Source organism: Carettochelys insculpta, chromosome 2 (genome assembly GCF_033958435.1).
Source record: "Carettochelys insculpta isolate YL-2023 chromosome 2, ASM3395843v1, whole genome shotgun sequence".
NCBI classification, from domain to species: domain Eukaryota; kingdom Metazoa; phylum Chordata; order Testudines; family Carettochelyidae; genus Carettochelys; species Carettochelys insculpta.
Window position 1 is genome coordinate 150038843 of NC_134138.1, and position 23730 is coordinate 150062572.

Below are 23730 nucleotides of genomic sequence, written 5' to 3' on the forward strand. Positions count from 1 at the left end.
GCAGCACTTCTTCAGTAATCTCCCGTCACCCTGATTAACATGCTCCCCTCGAGGTTGGGGACAAGTGTAGACCCATCTGTTGTCTAAAAAAGGTATATGACTAACTTATTTCTCTCACTGGGCAGGTGAGAATAAGTCTGGTATAATAAGACAAACCAAATTCAACAAATGACAACCTTCCCCCTAAGGTGTCAAGTTGCAGAACAGAACTCCTCGTTTTCATGTAAGTCTGTTTTTGCAAAAACAGTCAGAAGTCCTGTGGCACCTTTAGACTACCAGATATTTTGGAGCATAAGCTTTCATGGGTAAAGACCCACTTCGTCAAAAGGAATGTAGTGGAGAGTCCAGAGGCAGGTCTGATTATTTGGGCTAATGGAAACGAGGGAGTCCCACTCAAGAGGAAGACCAGAGTTGACAAGGTCAATTCAGTCAGGGAGGATGTGGCCCACTTCCAACAGCTAATGTGGAGGTGTGAACACCGAGAGAGGAGAAACTGCTTTTGTAGTTGGCAGGCCACTACCAGTCTCTGTTCAATCCTTGATTAATGGTGTCAAACTTGCAAATGGATTGCAGCTCTGCAGTTTCTCTTTGGCGTCTGTTTTTGATGTTTTTTGTTGCAGGATGGCTACTTTTAAATCTGTTACTGAGTATCTAGGGAGACTGGAGTGTTTTCCTACAGGTTTTTATATATTACCATTCCTGACATCTGATTTGTGTCCATTTATTCTTTCATGTAAAGATTGCCCAGTTTAACCAATGAAAGAATGGCATAGCTGGCACATATAACATTAGTAGATGTAAAGGGGAATGAGCCCCTGATGGTGTGGTTGACGTGATTAGGTCTTGTTATGGTGTCGATGTAGATACGTGGGCAGAGATGGCACCAAGGTTTGTTGCTGGGATTGGGTTGTGTATTAGTTACTGTTGAGTGGTCTGTAGTTGCTAGCCAGAATTTGTTTGTTTGTAGTGTTCTCAGCCATTATGCAAGCAGAGTAGCAAACAGAAAATGTACTCTGTTACATTGTCGTGATTTTATTTTCCCAAACATTTAAGTACAATTTTATTAAATTTTGTTAAATTAAATTAAACTCTGCAGTAAGAATAATATAGTTTTCATGTCTGGTGAGCATGCATGTAACAGTTCTTGTAATGTTGATCAGTCTTTTCAGCTTATTGGATAATTTGATTCTAATGGGTAAGCAAATAAATAGGGCATATAAACTAGGTGACTGAAAAACCTTAATAAAGTCAGAGGAAAGTCTAAACACACACAAACACATTTCCACATTTAAAATAAACAGCCACATAAATTCTGCCCTCAGCTATGAACATGCACATGTCATTGACTTCAGTGTGAATTGTATAAGCATGAGGTTAATTTCCAATTTAGATTGTCCGTCTGGTACATATTTTAATTAGCCCCTAGCATAACTCTACTAATAACACTAGATGTTTTAAAAAATAGTTATACTAAAGGTTGAACCTCCCTGGTCCAGCACCCTTGGGACCTGAGTGGTCCCAGACTAGGGATTTTGCCAAAACAAAGCTCCCTCTCCTGGACTCCCCCACCCCACCCCACCCTCTCTGTTGTCTGCAGCTTCCCAGCCCACAGTGACTTCCCAGCCACTGTTTCCTGACTGCTGGCTACCAGCTGGCTTCCTGGCCCCAGCCATTGCTCCCATAGTGAGGCTTCCCCACTGCTGCTCCTGGTCTGCAGCTCCCTGGCAGTTGCTGGCCTCCCTTGCCACCATCGCTGCTGTGGCTGTCCTGGCCGGTGCTCTGGCTGCAAACCTAGGAGACCCCCGTCCCAGCCACTGTGGCTGTCTGGTCCTGCAACAGGATCACGGATGTTGCCGGACGAGAGAATCCCAGATTTCAGAGTTTCAACTGGTACTCTAAAAATACTTCATCTACCACCTGAGCTGCAATAACTTTTGTAGTGAAATGTGGCACCTAAATAGTAGACACAAAGTAAGTTGTCCTTGGCCATTGTTATGATGTTCATACATTATTGTTTATGAAATTTAAACATGTACCATGGGTAGTGATGCAAGAGAGGATCAGTTTGTTTTCATTCCTTACGCAGTCTGGCTATTTTGGGGGTATTCATATTCAAGCAACTCTTAAGTGGAGTAACAATGGAATGACAATAACTGAAAACGTCTTCTGCCAAATATCAGTGGCTACGTTAAGGATGTTTGGGCTGCTTCTTGCCATTCTTGCCTTGCGCTGAGATCCTGCTTCATTTTACATGCAGATTTACACTATTCTCTGTTGATATTGTTAAATATAAGGGGAATGAGACCAAGCGGCATGAAATAAGAATTAGCCTTATCATTTCACTGCCTTGGACGCTGAAGTAAATCGAATGTGAGACTGGAGAAATGCAGTTTCATCCAGACTGCCTTTATCTGGTTCTTCTGGAGCTGAGGGCTAGGAAATGTGAGGGAGGGATAAAACTGATCTTCTGTTACCTCTTTCTTATGTTCAAATACTCATTTCTGAATTGTTTTAAGGCAAACACTGGAGGCAAGTTTACTACTATAGCCCGTAAACATCTCTCCTTTAACCATCCACAGTGGACTACTGGAAGGTATGCAGCGAAGGGGATCTTTCCCACAGGAGCTCAGTGATCTATACAGATAGACCCTGTTGGCTGGGGGGAGATGAGGATTGCATTTAAGGGCATTTATTCTCAGTGCTTGAAATCATAGTTTCCCAGAGTAGGGGTATATATCAATACTAGGCATTGTATAGGGGTTCTTTCATATAAGAATTCAGTATAAGTGATTGCTATGACAAAACATGGCATTCTTCAGGGCTCAACACAAAGTGATTCTGTTTAACCAGGCTGTTAATTAGTTGTCTTATCAATTAGTTACCATTATGAAAAATAGAGAGTGGGGAGCGCTGTGTGAATAATGCTGCAGTGTTTTTATTGGATTGGCCAGAAGGGTGACTGAAACGTGTTATTGTTTTGTTTTCTGTAGTAAGCATAATGGGGCAGCATACCACTGTGGTAAACGCAGTGCAATTGACTGAATAGTCATCACACAGACTACTCATTGTGTGATAGTAATGAATTTGTTTGTTTCTGTTTTAGTGAGTGTGTGTGTGTGAGAGAGAGAGAGAGACTGTGTACATGAGAACACCCTGATTCATCAGTGATATATTGTATTTTAACAAGGGACTCCCACAAAATGTTCCGCCTCAGCTCTCTTGTTCTTCCATAACGCCAGTCCTTTCTGGAAACTCTCTTGCTTGCTTTTATAATCACCTGAACTGCAGATCATCAGTCTCAGCTGGGAGGGAGTTGATCTGTCACAGGTGAGATTGAACCTAGCTCCCATTAAAATCATTCACACTACCAGTTTTATGATTAAAACCAAAAAGAAAAGGCAGCATCACTTCACGGACTTATAAGACATGTACTTTCCTAAAATATACTTTGTTCTTGAAAAATATACTGAGTACTCTGCCTGTTTGGACAGCCTATAGAGAATGGAAGATCTTGTAGAGGGTATTCATATTATAATCGCCTTGTAACATAGTTGTTTTGTTTTTTACTACCATGTCTGGGGTGGGTGGGATAGCCTACGTTTGCAATGTGGTGCATTTAAGAAGAAAACTTTTCAGAAATGTTTGAGTTCCATGGTTAAGTTGTCTCTGGCAGGACAAGTTTGGGAATATCCAGAAAATCAGGGAAACTACCCCAGTCCTACCAGTGGTAGGATTTTAACAAGGAAGTGCTCTGAAACCACAAGAGTTTATCTCCAACTCAACACCAAGATGCTCACATTAAACTATATGTGGCCAATAAAAACATATTCACATTAAACTTATAGTTTATGTAAGTCTCTACTACATTATGTTGCATGATTAATCTTCAGCTGAGAACAAAAGATTTCATCTCCATGTATTTCCTCCAGATCATTTAGCTGAGTCTCAATAAATGTCAAAAATTGCTTCCTTTCAGTATCCTTACTTCATCTTAGTGGAGACCTCTACATGATTACATCACGATCAAGAAAAACATATGCATTAAGGACAGAATTTTGACAAGAGTCTGTCACTTAGACTCATTTGAAAATTTCCACCATTTATAATGCACATTATCAGAATTACAAGTGCACCAGCAGGTGCTACTATATGCATTTGGACTGCGAATGCATTAAAGAGGGGAAAATAGCTCTCGATAGAAGCTGTCGTAGTAACATTTATTTCACAAGCCATAATTTGACACGTGCACTGAAATTCTTTCTGATTCTTGCAATGATCATTGAGTGAATGTTTGTTTGTGTTTGTGCTTCAGGAGCTGCAGTTTGAGAGACTGACTCGAGAACTTGAGGCTGAACGCCAGATTGTAGCCAGCCAACTGGAGAGATGTAAGCTTGGATCAGAGACTGGAAGCATGAGCAGCATTAGGTACTGTATGAATTGCTCATTTTTCTGTCATTGTAATGAATTGCTGTTGATAGTAAATTGTATTGATCATATTCTTGTGACAAATTACACTCCAGGGAGTGTGAGCTTTTGGTAGACTGTTGAAAATTTATATTAAGTGACCTGATTTTGTTTTTTATTTTCATCTGTTATGACAGGATAATGAATCTACGGTATGATTTGGTAGCAGGATTTCAGCACCAAACTATAGGGGCAGTGAAATGAAGTAATTGCTATAATCAATTGAAGTAATGTTACATTTTTATTGGATTGGAGATAAGAACTGGGGTGACATCTTGGCACCACTGAGGCCAAGGAATCTTATTTTCCTCAGTAACACCAAGATTTTGCCTTCAGACTGTAGTTGTGACTGTGTGGCAACAGCAATGTCTACTTGTGATGACTATGAAATCTACATGCTTCAGAGAGTTTTGGGCAGCGGGGGTCTAAGGCTGTGGCCAGTTTGGGGCTGCAGTGGGTTTAAGACTGGAGGCAGGGTGCGGTTTGGGTCTGCAGGGGGCCAAAGCCTAGGGGATGGGCAGCGTGGTTTGGCACTGAAAGGGGTTTAAGCCTGAGAGAGGCTTGGGCCTATTTTGTGTTTGGCCCCCGGAGCGCATAAAAATTTGCCGTGTGGCCCCCACTGGAAAAAAGTTTGGACACCCCTGAACTAGGTGCTGTCTGCTTCTAGCCCGGCCCCACCCTTCCAGGAGCATAAAGCTACCTCCCACCCATCTTACCCAGGGGTCTGCTAAAGCTGTGACCCCTGCTCCCCATACACATGCAAGCACTCTTATATCACAGATATACTCCTGTGATTTATTAGCTTAAATTATACTGACACATCAAGAAGACATCATTTCTGACAGTGTGCGGTCACATACATTTCAACAGAAATTCAGTTCCACCAAGTGTGAAACATTAATTTTGTCTAAAATTATTCTGTACCAAGATGTGGATCTACTTCATTACCCATAATCCAAAATTATAAGCCTGATGTCTGTTGAATACAAAAGACCAAGCATGCCACATCATTCCGTTTTGACTTCTGTTTGGCTTTACCAGGAAAAAATGGAGAAAAATTGATTTAATTTATGAATAACTATTTTGCTGTTCAGTAATTCAAATGGCACCTCTGTCAAGAAGATAGTTGTTTGGCAGAGAACACAGGAAGCTTCTGAAGTCATCTATTAGTAGAACGCTAAAAGGCTGGCAGTCTAGTAATCAGTTTTTTTTTAAAGAAAAGTCAGCAATAAAGGTGAGTCAAGAATTGGGGTTGATTTTAAGCAAAAGTATACCATTCCTTATCCCTATTTTGATTTGATTGAAAGGTTGAAGTGCCTTGTTTATACTCCAAAATACATCTCTTCAAGAGTAAAACTGAATTTCAAGCCATTAATTTAAATTATAGAAAACCACATTCATTGGAGGGCTACGTCTACACGTGCAGCCAACATCGAAATAGATTATTTCGATGTTGCGACATCGAAATAGTCTATTTCGATGAATAACGTCTACACGTCCTCCAGGGCTGGCAACGTCGATGTTCAACTTCGACGTTGCTCAGCCCAACATCGAAATAGGCGCAGCAAGGGAATGTCTACATGCCAAAGTAGCACACATCGAAATAGGGATGCCAGGCACAGCTGCAGACAGGGTCACAGGGCGGACTCAACAGCCAGCCGCTCCCTTAAAGGGCCCCTCCCAGACACAGTTGCACTAAACAACACAAGATCCACAGAGCCGACAACTGGTTGCAGACCCTGTGCCTGCAGCATAGATCCCCAGCTGCAGCAGCAGCAGCCAGAAACCCTGGGCTAAGGGCTGCTGCCCACGGTGACCATAGAGCCCCGCAGGGGCTGGAGAGAGAGCGTCTCTCAACCCCTCAGCTGATGGCCGCCATGGAGGACCCCGCTATTTCGAAGTTGGTGCCGCTACTTCGAAGTAGCGTGCACGTGTAGACGCAGCTAAAATGAGCTATCTGAACATTTTTTTGTGCTACCATTTTTTTATAAAAAACTAGGGATCCCATAGCCCTTTAGTGACTAACAGATTTATTAGGGCATAAGCTTTTTTGGGGAAAACCCACTTCCATGAAAGCTTATGTCCTATTAAATCAGTTAGTCACTAAGGTGCTACAGGACTCCATGTTTCTTTCACAGCTGAAGATTAACGGGGCTATCTCTCTGACACTTTTATCTATTGTGCATTAGGGAGATTAGTCAGAGTGATTGTGGCCGTTCAATGTAGCTGATGGGGGTAGATGTGAATGTCCATTGAAGTGAATTTGCATGATGCTACAGGTACCAGGTGCAGACTAATATTTTTCCCTCTGAGGTTATTTTTAAGTGTTCTAGGCACTCACCACATGAAGAAAAAAAAAGTCCTCTAGTTTCTGTGATAAACGGCAGGAAGGCAGGGTTAATCAGTGAACAATCCTGCTTCTTGGACTATCAGTAGTCCCAAGGTCAGTTAAAATATCTAAAATCGTTTAGAAGTTTGGGAATGTAATTGGTGATTTAATCATAGAATGCTACGACTGGAAGGGACCTTGAGAGGTCATTGAATCCAGCCCCCTGCCCTCATGACAGGACCATCTACTGTCTAGACCATCCCTGATAGACATTTGTTTCAGGAAAACATTAATAGCTAAATCAACTCAAACAATTTCATCTAAAATGTTTGCAACATTTGTTGTTGGTCCCAGATACCTTTTACTTTCCAAAATTCAGAGTTTTTAGTGTTTAGAGTATTTTTAACAGATGCTTGACATTGCCTGGCCCAAAACAAGCCACTAACAGATTAACATCAAATCAGGCTGTTCAGCACATTAATTTGAAATTAAACAACAATCTATAATATGGCATTGTAGCTTATTTCGTTTTTCGTACTTACTGATGATTCATCCATATTTCAGTTTGTATTTTTGGTTTCTATGGTGGTTGAAACCGGTGCATCAAAATCTGGGTAGAGAGACATTTTGCTAACTTAAATAAAGTTTAGTCCAATCATTCATTCCACAAAAATATAACCTTATAGCTTCTGGCCTATGAAAGGGATGTCTGTAGAAGGAGGCTTACCTTAAGATACTGCCTTTTTATATCTTCTCTTTTTTGCTAAGAGAAAAATGCTTTTTCCATAATAATTGCCTTTCAATATAATGTGATTTCAATAATTTTGTTTATATGTCACCACCTTATTTTGTCCTTTCATACACTAAGGCTAAGTTTATATTAGCGAGTTTTGCTGACAAAACCAGTGGAACGTCCACACACAAAATGTGTTTTGTCAACAGTTTGTCAATAGAACTCAGCACTTTCACCAGCAACATTCTGCCTCTCAGCCATGAGGCATAATGCTGCTGTCAACAGATTCTGTTCACAAAAAATCTGTGTAGATACTCTTGGGGGGGCCTTCTGTAGACAGACAGGGCATCCAGAACAATGGGCAGTCCTGTCTGCTGTGCTTTGGGTGCCTGTTTTGTCGAGAGAGCAGCTGGGCGGTCTGGCTGCTTTGTTGACAGAGCAGCGCACTCTTCTGATTGGCTTTTGTGTGTGGCTGAACTCTGTGGAGAGAAGTTTTGTCAGGAAATCTCTTCCTGACAGTGACTTCTGTCGACAGAGCACAGTAGTGTAGCCATAGGCTAAGAGCAAAATTTTTAAGAAAGGGACTGAAACTGATTCCATTCTGTATGTGATCATCTTCAAGACTGATGGTATTCATTAATCCAGAAGTTAATAGATCTTCCCTTGAATTAGAGGGGAAGATACAACACACACTACTGAAATCCCACACGTGATTACTCTCCCGTAGATTGCTGTTACTGCTATGATCTCTTCAGCTATAATGGTGCTCTGGGCAGCTGGCAAATTTTCAAAGCAAAGTAAGGAAAATTAATTTCAGAGGTGTCTCAAATATTCAATATTCAAATCATTTGAAGTAAATTCTTGGGCTTGGAGAATAGATAATTCCTATAATGAACATGATTATAGATTTGGGTTGGGATAGGATAAATGCTTTTCTAAAAGTATGTAAAGTTAACATGAAATAAGCTCACATTAAGGTCTAAGGTGTTCTGTGAGTGAGTGAGTGAGAGAGAGAGACTATTTTAAACTGTGTTTTTAAGGCATTCACAGTTTTGGTATTGACTGACGGGAAAACTTTAGCAGGTGAGGACATTTTCAATGAACTGATTTAAGACCTGAGCTACATTAAATGTTTCCCATGCATGAATATTTTACATGGGGAATAAGAGGAGAGTTTCCTGGTTACAAATAATTGTATTTTTCCCCCATTGTGATTAGGTTATGACAATTTTTTTTAAGCCCAGGAAAATGTTGTAAAATATACAGAGGCAGAATAATCAATCCCTTGAGACTCGTGCATTTTTGTCTTGCTGTCAGCTAGCTTGAAAGGAGGGCTCAGCTGCCTCCAAGATGCCCTCTTTTTAAATACAGACAGTGTGGCAGCTTCTTTGTGGCACTGAGTTTTATGCTGAAGAAAAGGGAGGTGATTGTCTGGGACAGTAGAAGGAGTAAGCAGGTCAGCTTGGGACCTGGGCAATGGTTTTGGATGCAAATTACTCCTCTGTAGTCTAACTCAGAGTACTTGGAAAAGCTGATGCAGCCCAATGTCTGTCTTATATTTTCTACAGAGTGCTTTCTTGATTCTCGCTTTGCCCATCCGTAAATTGGGAATAATTTCCTCTATACAGAACTCTGAGCTCTCTGGGTGAAAACTGTTACAGAAATACTATTTTTGTATTGTTTATTACAGTGAAAGGAAACCGTCCTTAGCACATTATGCCTCTCTGAGTATCATAGCAGTATGCAGGAGGCTAGCCCTTGGCTGTTGGCAAATGGGCATTTACCAAAGTGTCAGTCTCCTGAAAAGCCACAATAAGAAGAGCCCAGGTGAAGCATTCATACTTATCCATAGAATCATCTTTGATAAGTTCACTAGTGCTCTGACACCTCCCTGCTGAAGGAGGAGAAAAGTCCTCTTGTGCCTTCTCTGCTTAGTAACTATTGCCTTCCACCTCCAGTGATTGTAGCACTTGGATCTGTTCCCTTCAAGGCCTGGTGCCTGCACAACTCCTTTCCTCCTGTCCACATACAAGCTTGGCTCTACATTCTGTCTGACTGAAAACCAGAAATTGCTCGCGGGAGGGCAGAGCCATGTTCTGTATGTGGTAGATGCTGCCAGGTGGAGTGTAGGAGGAAATGCAAAAGGAGAAGAGACTGTGGCTAGTTGGATCTAAATACATACATGTGCTAGTGTGCACGTGAACATGCAAACACTTGCACATACATATCCATTACATGGGGTGAAGTCCAAAAGGAGAGTACAAAGGTGAAGCGATTGGACATGTGTACAAGCTGTTTACTTGGGAAGAAATTGGAATAAAAAGAGAATAAAAGCAGTACAGATATGGAGTGGGGATACAGAAAGTAGTAACAAGAGTAGGACTGAAAGCAGGTGTTTAAAACCAGCAAGGCAGGAGGTTGAGACATTGGAATGGTAAGGGATGGAATCGATGTAATTCTGAAATCTCCCAGTTTCCCCTCCCCTCACGTTTTGAAATCCGCATTGACATAAGTCTGAGCAGGGAAGGGAGATGCCCTGAATCAGTAATAGAGAAAGGAGAACTTCAGGCCCTCTGTTTTGTGCTTTCTTTTTTAAATGCCATACATCTATTGTGTGGGTTAATTTCAACATCAGTTTCTTTATTTGATATGTTCTTAATTTTGATAGCCAGTTGAACTAAATCATTTTTTCAACCACTGCTAACCACTTCCCCAGGAATAATGATCATATATTTGTGAGACAGAAAAGCAGTAGAGGGGTACCACTGTTATGTTATTGTGTGTTTAAGCAAACTCATTGATATTTTTGTAACGGGGTTCTATTATTTTCATAATGTACTTAAGGGATAAATGTAGGATCACTATGGGAGTAATAATGCAGTTCCCAGGTGGGAGAATTATGAGGCCTGCAAACCTTGAGAAAAACAGTGAGTGCGTTGCATGCTGCTTCTTTTTGACAGTATTTAAGGTATTGCAGATATGTGAAACAGGTTTTTATGAAACTGTCACTTGCTTCCAAAATCATATGTACGTGTAAAAGGAGCTTAAAAACCTTTTCTGGAAGCCATGGTTTTGATGTCACTAAATATTTCTTTTAAATGAAACAGTTTCATTAACACTGCATCCTTCGAGCTAAACAGTTCATTAAAATCTTTTTGTAATCTCCCAAGATAAAAATACGCCTTTATCTTTAAAGAGCGTCTGATAGAAAATGAGTCAAAATCAGAAATTGCAATTTTCACTAACGTTTATGTGCCTGTGACTTGAAATTTAAAAGACATTTTAAAAACTGACTTTTTAAAATTGGGGTTTTTTTTACAAAAAAAAAAGTTTATGCACTCGAAAGGAGATGTGAGTACCTACAGATTTTTACAATGATGTCATCATTTTCTGATGTCAGCTTAGTCCATTATTCAGCAGATCTTTCTGATCATCAAGAAATAATCAGACTGGACTGATTGTAATCAGCATATTTTAATGCTGTGAACATTGTCATTATTTTTTACACTTTGAAATAATTATCTCAAAAGATTAAAGAGGATTTTAGTTTTCTTTTTTGATCTTGTCTGTTCCTTAAGGATTGAGCACCCAACAACAGGGCTTAGCAGCAGACGAGTGTTTTACCTATTTTTGAACTTTTATCATGGCCTTTAAAAAGGGCTGGAGAAAGGCGAGCTTAAGACAGTACAATAAACAACCCTCTCCCCTACCACTTTACACAAGTTCAACATGTGTTAATTGTATTAAAGTGAATGTTGAAATCCAGCTGGAGGAAGTGGACAGCTGGAGCCTGGGGGCAACACAGCAGGGGACGGGGGGGGGGGGGGGGGATGCCACCACTGCTGGTGGGAGGAGAGGGGGAAGCCCTTCATCCCCAGGAAACCAGGACCCAGGCACTGCTACACCTGGCTCCCAGCTCCCTGCATCTGAGCAGGAGCCTGGAAAGTGACCAGGCTCTCAGGGCTTTGGAGGAGGGAGGAGATTCCCCTCCCCCAAATTACACAACATTTGAGTCACATGGGGGTTGTGAGGAATGTGTAACTTGGCATTTTACTGTACTTTAAGGGGAGGAACAAAGATGATCCAGGGAAGTATAGACCAGTCAGACTAACTTTGATACCCATAAAGACAGGGGAACAAATTATTAAATGATCAGTCTGTAATCACCTAAAGAATAAATAGGAGGTAAGCAAGGGGGGGAAGGTAGCTCAGTGGTTTGAGCATTGGCCTGCTAAACCCAGAGTTATGAGTTCAGCCCTTGAGGGGGCCATATAGGAATCTGGGGCAGATAGATAGATTGATATATATATATATATATATATATGTTTTTTTTTTTTAAAGGGATGGTGCTTGTCCTGCCAAGAGGGTAGGGACTGGACTCAATGAACTTCCAAGGTCCTTTCCAGTTTTACAAGATGTGTATATATGTATATATTTAATCTAATCAAGACAAACTGACTAATTGCCTCCTCTGACATGATTACTGAAGTAATGGATACAGGAAAAATTTAGATGTTACACATCCATAGTAAGGCTTTTGTTGTAGTCCCAAATGACATTCTCATCAGCAAACTAAGGGAATGAGGTCTTTTTGAAAATGTGTAAGGTAGCTGCAAAACTGGAAAAACCTGTACTCAGAGTATGGTGACAAGTGTCAGAGAGGTAGTTGTGTTAGTCTGTGTCTTCAAGAATAACAAGAAGTCCTGTGGCACCTTATAGGCTAGCAGATATTTTGGAGCATAAGTTTTCATGGGCAAAGACCCGCTTCATCAGAGGCAACATCTAATGAAGCGGGTCTTTGCCCACGAAAGCTTATGCTCCAAAATATCTGTTAGTCTGTAAGGTGCCACAGGACTTCTTGTTGTACTCAGAGTAGTTATCGAGAATTTGCTGTGAAACTGGGAGTACATGCCTACTGGATTCCCACGGGGGTCTGTATTGGGTGATGTACTATTAGTATTTTCATTAATAACGTGGCCAGTGGCATGAGAAATATGCTTTAAAAAATTGTAAATTGACACCAGCCTGAGAGGGGTTTCTAGCATGTTGAAAGACTGTATTATAATTAAAGACAAAAATCTAACTCTGAGGGTAGTTAAATACTAAAATAGGTTTTTGAGGAAGGGATGATCTAGGTGTACTTGGTCCAGCCTCAGCAAAGGAGGTTGGACTAGGTGACAACTCCAGGTTCATTACAGCCCTAAATTTCTATGATTCTATCATTAACACAAGTGAGCGTGCACTACAGTAAATTCTAATGTAGAGATTAACACAGACATTTGCTCCAGAACATAAGTCTCTGTGGTAATTTTATCAAACTCTGCAATCAAGGGTTAAATCCAACAACTAACAGTGTGTCCTGTACACCACAGAGCAAGGATCAGCAAGCCCCAGCATGGGTGCCAAGAGTGGCATGGAAGCTGACTTTCCTCGGCATGGGAGCTCTGCCCTGTCCTTCCTCCCCCATGCAGTCTGGAGCTGGTTCAAAGCCATGCCACCTACGGATTAACAAAAGGCCAGCTAATGCTACCAACCACCAACTAAAGAGTAAAACTTTGTATTTTAATCGCTCTATTAATGAAGCTGTTGTAACTAGGACTATTAGTGACTTTAAAAAGTATCACCAGCACTTGAACTGTACAAAGAGGTCAAAAGGTCAAATTTTGATACCCCACCTCAGAACAGTTGCTGAGCCCTGTTCTAGAATTTATAATCAAATTAGTTAATGTTAAATTATTACTGTCAATTAAGATGTGCACATAGCATAACAGAACAGGCTTTTTTAGACGTACTCGAATTATTCAATCTCTTCACAAGCTGTTGATATAGAAGTTGATATCACCATTGATAAAGTGTTCAGTGTGTTGTTGAAACTAGCTGTGTCAAGGGTTTTTGATTGGGTGTTTGTCACTTTTAAAGCCTGAGTTGTCCATGACTTTCCTGGCTACCTATTCTGTGTCAGGGCTTTGGCTGAGGCTGCATGTGTCAGTCATAAACTAAATAGGAAGTCAGTCTCAACAAACATATTTTTCTTACCTTGTGTCTTCTCTTGATACAACATCTTCACACAGCACTCTGAATCTAGGAGATCTGACAAACAAGATGGAAATGAACAAAAAGATTCCTTGTGAATGTAATTTTAAATTGTAGCTATTGCAGAGGTGTACAATTAATTTAGACCCAAACGTAGGTCTTTCTCATAGGCTGCATCTATGCTAGCAAGTTTTTTCAAAAAAGCCAAGACTTTTTTGAAAAAAAAAAAAACATGGAGCGTCTACACACAAAATGTGCTCTTTCAATCTGACATGGAAAGAACATGATCCTTTTTCTGCCAGCCTTCTTCCTCTCCCCGATGAGGAAGACCACATTTTTCTGAAAGATTCTTTTGAAAAAAGCACGTGTAGATGCTCCGTGGGACCTTCTTTTGAAGGAACAGTCCGCATGGCACCAGATTTTTCAATCCCTGTCCCGTTCTTGGAAAGAGCAGGGGCTGTGTGGACACTCTCTATTGACAGAGCAGATCGATCTTTTGAACATCTGTTTTGTGTGTGGACGCAATCTTTCAAAATAAGTTTTTTTGGAACATTTCTTTAAATAATGTAAGCATGTGTTCTTGGAACTGTAGATTTAGGAAACATTGTACAGGCTGAGTAAACATCCTTTCTATCCTATTTTTATGTGTTGTTTTCATTTTGAATTTTATTGACAAATTTGAACCTTGGCAACTTGAAAGTATGCCTACAGTTTAGCTGTGAAGCAGCATGTGGTTATGATGTGGATCAATATATGCATGCAAAAATCAATTACAAGCATGGAAAACTGCTCTCATCTATGCAATGTCATGTTTTTATTGCTGAGCTTGATTTTTCTTTAAATACAGTTTTATACCCATACTACAAGTAAATTGTTCAACTATAAAACTAAAATGGAAATATTAAGACAACTCTTAGCCCTAAACTCTGTCCTTGAATGGATGGTTAGCTCCATTTGCCGTAAATGAGAGCTGCATATCCACCTGACTTGGAAGATTTCATTTGAATGGAAGGGCAGATACCCCAAGCTCATTGAACAAATCTTCCTTTCTTTTACTTTGAGTTTATCTTGAGGTTTTGTTATGTGAATAAAATTGCAACTTAAAGAATCCATGTCAATTGTATCTATCTTCCTGTGTAGCTGGGACAATACATTTCTTAGGCTAAAGGTGTGTTGTGTGGGGAAAATATATATTTCCTGTTATCACTTACAAATTAACCCCTTTGTACTAATCCACCTATTGTGCAGAAACAACAGGGCACACACCCTGGCTCATATGGTGGGGACACCATACACAACTGTGGCTTTGCTCACACTGAATCGGTGTCTCACGGACAGCTATCATGACCCTCTTCTTCACGGGGAAGGCGCACCACATCCAGGTGTCCTGGTGTCTCAGGGCAGGACACAGCCACTGGCAGACTTGAGGAAAGTCTACTGCTGCATCCAGAAATTCCGGAGCCACCAGTCATTGTCCCACTCCCCCATGACCAGTTGCTCCCACCACTTTGAGCTGGTTAGGTAGCTCCAGAGCTGGAGGAGCGCCCAGGGGGTGGGCCACCAGAGGACCTGATGGTGTGGGGTATCCCCATCTGTCCCTTGAGGGCCCTCCCTGACAGGAGCTACAGGGCAGCCACCACTGCGTGGCCAGCAGGGCGACCACGCCATTGGCGGCAGCCAGTAGGGTGTTGAGCTGCTGCTGCTCCATTGCTCTCCCTGCGGGCACTGCATCTGCAGGGCTTGTGGCAGCTCTGCAGGTCTCAAGCTGTGCAGGCCGAGGGTGTTGGGGAGGGGCCCTTTAAAAAGCAGCATGCTGCAGCCCTGGAAGGGCTTGGCCACCCTGCAACCCCGTCTGCAACATTTCCTGGTCCTTTCTTTTGAAAGAGGACATTGGTGAGTGTAGACACTCTCTTTCAATGGCCTGGACAGCCACTTTTGACAAGATGAGTGGCCCTTTCGACGGCGCTCATCGACAGCACCAGCCCCGGCCCATGTGTAGACGCTCCCTTTCGAAAAGGCATCTTTTGATTTCTCTCTTTCGAAAGGCGCCCTTTCAAAACAGCACTCTTGTGTAGACGTGGCTAAGTAGTGGAATTTGAATCAAAACATGACAAAAATAAAGGACCTGATTCTCAGTTGTACTAAGTTATTTCCCTAGAGTCTGCTTTGAATGGTGAAATGGTCTCCCAAGGACATCTGTGCCAGCCACAGATCAGGCAGCCATGTGTAATCTGTCCCAATAACTGCCTGCCCTCTGTCCCCTTCCCATGGAGTGGTGAGAGTTGCTGGCAAATTTTGACTTGCCCTTTCATGGCATATTTCTGTCTGCCTTTTTTTTTCCCTTTGTAAAACAGGCAGTCAGGACAAAAGCATGACCAAAGTATTTTCTGTCTTTTACTGAAATCATACGAGCTGAAGTATTGCTTACCTGTCCAGAATTCTAGGGAAAGATGTCTGTGAAACAAATTTGAGGGGCCAGCAGGAAATTGCACTCTCTACTACTGTTTCATCCCCGTTGCTTAGCCTCTGCTATATCTCTGAAGGTGTGGGTAAAACTCTGTTTAAACATGGGTTTGTTTGTTTTTTTTCTTCCTCACAGCATGTTAATTTATTTTTCCTGGCCACTATGTTATACTAAAAACCTAGGATGGGCCATGTAAGGCACAAGTTTATAAAGTAGTTCACCTTCATGTATTAACCAGGAAAAACCTGATATCACTGTGTAAGCATAGTTTGAATGCAGGTCTAGTTCTTGCATAGGCTGGAGTCACGTATTACTATTACTTGGGTTTTGATGAAGTCTAAGATCTTATTAAAAATAAATTTTGGTGCCAAGGTAAAATGCACAATAAGCAAAATAAGCTTTGCCAAGGGCCTACTCTATTGTTGTATAACTGCAATTTTTCAACAATTCAGCAGATAGGAATAAGGGGATTTTGAAGTTGCCGGGGTCCTTTCGAAAAGTCAACCTGTGGAACTCCTTGTCAGAGGAGGCTGTGAAGGCTAGGACTATAAGAGAGTTCAAAGAAGAGCTAGATAATTTCGTGGAGCTAGGTCCATAAAAGGCTATTAGCCAGGGAGTAGGAACAGTGTCCCTGGCCTCTGTTTGTCAGAGGCGGGAGATGGATGGCAGGAGACAAGTTGTTTGATCATTGTCTTCTGTCCACCCCCTCTGGGGCACCTGGCACTGGCCATTGTCGGCAAATAGGATGCTGGGCAAGATGGACCTATGGTCTGACCCAAAAATGGCCATTCTCATATTCTTATGTCTCCTTTTGAAATAAGGTGTTCTTCCTGAAATGGGAGTGGATGAGCACTTAAGAAAGGAGCACTACATTCTTTTGATTTACTTTTGAAAGAACATTTTTTGTATGTAGACACTCTGAGGGGTCTTTTGAAAGATCCACCTTCTTTTGAAAAGTCTTTCGACAGAAGTTGCTAGTGTAGATGGAGCCACAGTATTATGTTTGTTTGTTTTTTTTAAAAAAAAAGATTTGAGTGGGAAGACCTTGATGGTGTACTCCGTGACATCTAAGAATATTTCTCTCTGGGTAGTCTTGCGGAAAAAGTGGTCAGCAGCTTCAGTCTCTGGCCACTTCAGTGGAAGAAAATTTTACAGCTGCCTTTTATCAGAATATTTATGATATAATTACATATTTTATACTGAATTTTGTCAGTTACAGCTCCTAAGTCCTACAGTAACTGGATCTCCTTAGGAAAAAGACTTAGATTTACTGCTTACTGGTATAGCTGCATTTTGAGAATTCAGAAGTAGAGGGAGACTGTCTGGGGGACGGTGTAGGCATAATTGTGCAATTTCAGTATGTTCTCCAAAAAAGATAATGTGATGTTTCTCATTCAGATATTTAGTTAAATCAGGCAGTCAACAGACTTCACTGGACCTTGCACAAGATGTGTGTCTGAGAGTTGGAGGGGCTGGCACCTGGAAGGGGCAGGGCCTTGGCAGAATGGACAAAGCTGGGGCTAGCCTCTCCTAGCCAGTCCTTCTGCATTTCCCAGCATGTACCAACTAGGCTTCCAAAGGCAATTTAAAGGGCCCAGGTCTCTGGCCACAGTGGTTGCTCCGGTAGCAGCAGCTGGGAGTTCTGGGCCCTTTTAAATTGCCAGTCCCCAGGCAGCTGCCCTCTTTGTTCTCCCTTGATAGGCCTGGGATAGATTCTTCACATACTCCCTTCGAAAAATATGTTGACTTCAATGGCTTATACAAAGTTTAAATCATGGGGCAATTGAAACTCAAACCACGCCCACACTAAAGTTTTTGTACTCATGCCGTTGTACCAGCTCAACTTCTTAGAGTAACTCTGTTTCCAGATGAGGTAGAATTCACTGTGAAGAGCCATTTGTAAATTGGCTTTTTGTAATATCAATGCAAAAATCCCCCGTGCTGATGAGAGCTGGTGATGAGAGCTGGTGATTGAACTACAGTATGTCCAATCTATTAACCCACACATTTTCCCCCTCTTCCTCTCCCCTTCTGCTTCCTCTTTACCCAAGAAAATTACTTAATCTTTCCAAATATGTAAAATGGACCTAATGGATATTTAATCACTCTATGGCTACATATACGCTAGAGGAAACTTTGAAAGGGCCAGCTAATGGCAAAAGTGGAGAATAGGATAGGATTGAGGGGATTTCAAAGTCTGTGGGGTCCTTTTGAAAAGGGCCCCATGTAGGCGAGCCATGCGCGATGGAAACGTGGTACTTTTGAAGTGCTGCAGCTGGTAGCATGCTAGTGAGGCGCTGAATATTCATTCAGTGCCTCATTACTACACTCAGATTTGGTCATTAGCATGGCAATTTCAAAATCTTGGCCAAGTGTAGAACCGGCCTACCTCTTGGTTCAGGGATCTTAAACCCTCTATTTTTTTTTAGCTCATGCTTATAATCGGTTTTATTGCCCCTTTTTACAGTTGAGATAACAGGGATTTGCCTGGGGCATGCAGTTCATCATTTTTCATCCTTTTTGATCTATGATTTGAAAGTAGGTGCAAGAGTTATCTGCCATATCAAATTGCTGCATGCTGCTGCTGAGGTGAGAAACGATTGGATTTTTTGAGTATCAGATTAATGGGTTATGCTGGATCCTGGATTGTGATGTCCGTGAGGTAGCATGGCTGCTGGCTAACGGGCTGATTTTTGGAGTGAGGGGGCAGAAGGTCTTCTGGTATTGAAGAAGTATCTTCGTTCTCCATTCGTCTTCCCAACCCTATACATTTTGCTTGAGTGCTCAACACTTTAGAAAATCAGGATGTTTATTTACATGCCTATCAATGAAGGGAGAGTTTTGGACTGTGTTCTGAACTTGTTGCATCGTTACATTTTTCCATGAATTTTTGCTTGGCTTTTAGGCTTACAAAAAGTGCAGTATTGGGAGTTACTTAAACCTCTTTAATATGGGAACTTTAGGAACTAGGCTATGGTGAATTATGGAATTATCTGGACCATGTGTGTTTGCCATAATGAAGGGTAAACCATCTACTACAAACAAAATCTTTTGTACACACACACACACACACACACCCCATTATAGAGTATGCTACATGGATAATATGTCATAAGAGAAAAGATTAATGTGCTATATTTAACACTATGTTTAAATGGTTTTATTTTTGTGATGTGTAGATAATTAAGCAGCACTAATTGCACAGTATAGTGCTCTGCCATTTTTCATTTTTCACACACACACTATACTTCTTCTGCCACTGCATTTAAACTTTGTTTTGCTTATCACTATGGCACTCCTCCATACAGCGTTTGAACCAGAGCTGCTCCTGGATTGCAGACACCTGGATCAAGGAGGGTCAAGCATAGTAATGTAAAAGTGTGAATATTGCACTCAGTGTCCCATTAAGTCTTTTCCATCTGAGTGCTTCTGTAAATCAACTCATGGGGAAAATCAGTCAGCAAGGGACTCAGTGCTGGCTGCTTTCTGAGAATCAGAATAAAGCAGTAGTAACGCTGTTATGGAGCGTCAACCCTCAATGGACTGCTTTAAAATAATTTAAAGATAGATTTGAGGAGATGTCCAAGAAAAAGGGAGATTTAGGGAAAATGTGAAGTTAATTGATGATTATTTAACAAAAGTGGAGGATAAGTTGCAGTTAACAAGAAAACTGATGCACTTCAGATTAATACAGCCATTACTTGAATAAACATATTATAGAGAAGGCTGGAAAATTTTGGCTCAGGCTTGACACAAACCAGTAGTTAATTTCTGAAGCATTTAATTTTGGGAGGTGGGGGAACTGGAGGTTAAAAAGATTTTTTTGCATTTTTATGCTAACAAAAATATTGTCTTCAAGAGTCTGATATATTTTAAAAAATAAAAATTCCTTAGAAAGCTGTGTAAACACAATAACTTGCTATGAGAAGTATAACAGACACCTTTAGGTTGGTGTTTATTTTTCCTAATATAATATACTGCTGGCAAAGGGAAGAGAATGACCATGAACTTCTAAAAGGGTAACCTACGCAATTTGTCTTATTTTTCTCAAGAGATGATCACTTTCTTTTTTTTCTTTTTGGTATTGTATTAGATTAGTGTATTAATCTATAAAAAATTAAATTTTCTCAAGTAAATAAATTTTAGAATCCCTTATCAAGTAAGTAAAATTTTTGATTAAACATTTCTATATAATACATACTTTGGCAAATATTTTAATAAGATTAAAGCTGTTTTTATACTGCTGAAAGATAATTATTACTGTGTCAAGGCTACACTACTAATGCGGTAATTATAGCTCTGCCTGTGCTTATATCTTAAAGTCGTAGTGCTTAAGGAATTGGCAAAAAAATCACTTGGCAGAAAGTTGATGTGCAAACATGAAACCAATTAATATGCTCAATAATTATGATTATTTCAAAAACTTTATATTTACAATTTATACTTTAATATTTTTTCCCTCACTGGTATCACTGCAAACTCTGGTGACTTGCATCTCTTTTTGTGGGCACTTTCACTCGCTTCAGTCAGAAAACAAGTAATATAGTGTTGTTTGTTCACTGGGGGAGGGAAGGGGGCAGAATGCGTGCGTGCATGTGTGTGGCCAGTTCCTAGGGACTTGCACCAGGTTGGTTTCTGTGGTTGGAGGGAAACTGATGTCACACAGTACGAGGCTTGGTCCATGTGCTGGTTTTTTCTCTCTTTGCAATGTATACAAGCTTTTACATACTCTTTGTACATGGGTCTTGTTACACTTATACCAAGATCCACTGTGTCCCACATAGGCAGCTCCAGAAACCCTGTTCAGCAGCCTGAGGCAGCAATCTTCATTGTTTTTGCATCAGGTCTCAGATCATCTCAGCTCCCAAAGGGTTATCCCCTCCATTCAGGAGAACTGCAGCAGATTCATCCTTACCAGATCAAATTGCTGTGTAGAAAATGACTGCTGATGTGCTAATAAGCAGACATAGACATATCTCTGTAAAGCAGTTTTCATGAGGTCTGTCTTAAAATCTTAGGATATCACTTGCTGCTGTTGTGCCCTCAGCATCTGCTTAACTTTGTCAGTAGTTCTCCCATATTTCCTGGACTTGAAACTCCAGAGTTTTAACACAGAAACACTTACTGCTACCCTGCCATTAAAAATTACCAAACTGAAATCCATGTAATAGTTCAATTTATTTCATTCACAGTTTCTCTTCAGCTTTCTGTGGCATGGTACTCCTGCGAAGATAACAGGAAAATAAATGTTTTTAATTTGGTAATGTAAATATCACAGTGTACACTCCACACATGAGACAGTTACACTGATTTGTGACAATCTTTGAAGGATTTTTGATTTGTAAACCATAAATGACACTAGTAAAAAGGAAAGCTCATGAATTGGTCAGTGGATTCTGAGATTGGATTCAGTGTGACCATATGACCTTTGAAAGCCTCTCATTTGCTGTGAAATAACAGAGCAGTAGAAGTTAGGTATACCTTACTGACCACTGCCATTAATAATTTTGTTCCTTTCTGTTGTTTTCCTGTCCTGGTGTCTCAAGTCTAACAATAGTTTGGCCCTGGTATTGGAGAAGTGAAGTCAGGGTCATAGTGTAGGCTGAAGATTAACTTGTGAGGGACAAGAAGAGCTGGTCCCTCAGGTTTTTTTGTTTGTTGGTTTTTTCCCCCCAAATTGCTCAATTCTGCAAAATGTGTTTTTTTTCAGGGCCAGTAATTCCCTGGAAAAATAATCTAGCTGCTTTCTCAGGGCAAACTATATTCTGTAGGAAAGCAGAGGCTTTTACTAGGTCCTGGTGTTAAGATCTCTGGGATTTGGAGAGTATGTTGAACAATTTTGATGGAACTTGTGCAGTAAAGCTGCTGGGTTTTGCTTCACCACTTCTACATAAGACCAATAACACGCTCACACAATATGCTGATACATTAGGGTGTGAAGATTTACATGCTCAGCCTATTCTTTAAGGCGGTGAAAGACTGTAACAACATTTGTTGCATGTGGTGAAGTGCCACAGGACTTTCCATTGTTTTAACAAGATCCCTGGAAGTTGAGCTTGCATGCAGGATCAGACTTGTATTCTGTGTAGCAGACTTGTTTCAAGAAATCCATGTTGCATAATTTTTAAATGAATCAGTAGTGACATCCGCTAAGAGACACTTTTCAAACAAGATGTACTAGGGGAAATTGTAGATCTCTAGCTTGAAATTGCTTGTCATTGTCCTGGAAAAAAAAAGAACCAATGACATTTCAGTAGTACAGTAGTCCTTCGAGTTATGTGAGGGTTGGGTTCCCACACACCCTCGCGTAACTTGAATTTCATGTAAGTCGGAGGGTTGGGGGGGGGGCAGCTTTTTTCCTTGGCAGAACGCACGTTCTGCAGCCAGGGAAGCAGCAGGAGCACCTGGAGCTCCTTTTGAAAGGTAAATACTGGGGTAGGGGAGGGTTAAGTCTGCTGGTGGGTTGGGGCTATGGGAGGGGAACAGGGGGATTAAGCCTGGAGTGGGTTAGGGCTGTGGGGGGGGTGAAGTTGAACCAGGGCCATGTGACCCTACAGGTGGTGATCTGGGGCCACACAACCATGCAGGTGGTGAGCGGTAGCCATGCATGGGTAGGGGTGAGCTGAAGCCAGGGGGGCCTTGAACGAGGACTGTGCAGGGGGGCTTTGAACTGGGGCCACAGAGGTGTTGAACTGTGGCCGTGGCAGGATTTGAACCAGAGCTGGAGGTGTTGAGCCAGGGCCGGGGCAGCGTGATTTTGAGTTGCACTTAACTTGCATTAATGAGAGTTAAGCGCAACTCAAAATTGCACGTATCGAGGGATTACGGTACTAATTTCTGTGATGAGTTAGTGAAGTCCAGCTTTGAGACTGTCATGGTCAGTCCTGAATGACAGAATCGTGCTGCTGTTTTTCGTTTTTATAACTGTATGTTGTGCGGTACAATTTACTATTACATCCTATTTTGTTATTTTGAAAACGTTTTATACAAGCAGTGTATTTATACTGAGTTAAATTATATTGGGCAGAATGGTCTGTCATGAATATTAGATTAATCCCTGTTGGTCATATTTGATCGTCTACACTGTCACTTGCTTTGATGTGATACTTTTTATTGTCCACATGTGCCTTTAGAGAATAGATTGTGATATTTTGGAATGGTATGGCTGCAGTTAGTAGTAGTGTTCAGAAGACATTGAGCTATATCTTTCTCAATCCATTAAGTGTACTGAAGAGCAAAAGTGTGTACGAAGAAAGTGGTGCTGAAATTCATGATGATTTCCAGCAAAACAGGGTTGTTCAGGTAGGAAGGATAGTGGGTTTTCCTTTAGGCATCCCACTTCTGATGGTAATGTACTGCGATGGACTAATGTGGCATGCTACCTAGACGTGTTGAGATTTGGCATAGTCAAGTCAGGATTTTACCAAGTTTGGAATGTTACGTTTTTTCAGAGAGTTAAGAAAAGCCCAAACTCATTTGGAAATACAACTTGTAAGGAAGCCAGTATCACAGTGATAGTTGGTTATGGATAAAAAAGGGTTCTGCTTACTTGTGTGTTGCATATTCCTTTTTGATTTTATGCACTGCCTTTGTATTGGTTCTCTGCCAGCACAGAGATAATATATGAGAATACAGCATGTAAATTTCTTTATGTAGTCATTGTTACAGTGAGCTGCTTGACATACTACCGTACAATACAGTCATACC

The 23730-nt window shown here is 41.1% G+C and overlaps 1 protein-coding gene across 1 annotated transcript in view; it reads left to right on the forward strand.

Annotated features, from left to right (window-relative positions):
* Window positions 1–4408: 4408 nt before the first annotated feature.
* Window positions 4409–23730, forward strand: part of CTNND2 (catenin delta 2) — a 747444-nt gene continuing 728122 nt past the window's right edge. The window contains exon 1 of the mRNA XM_074985959.1: window positions 4409–4425. Coding sequence (XP_074842060.1) covers window positions 4412–4425 — 14 coding nt within the window. The 5' untranslated portion in view covers window positions 4409–4411. The remainder of the gene's footprint in view (window positions 4426–23730) is intronic.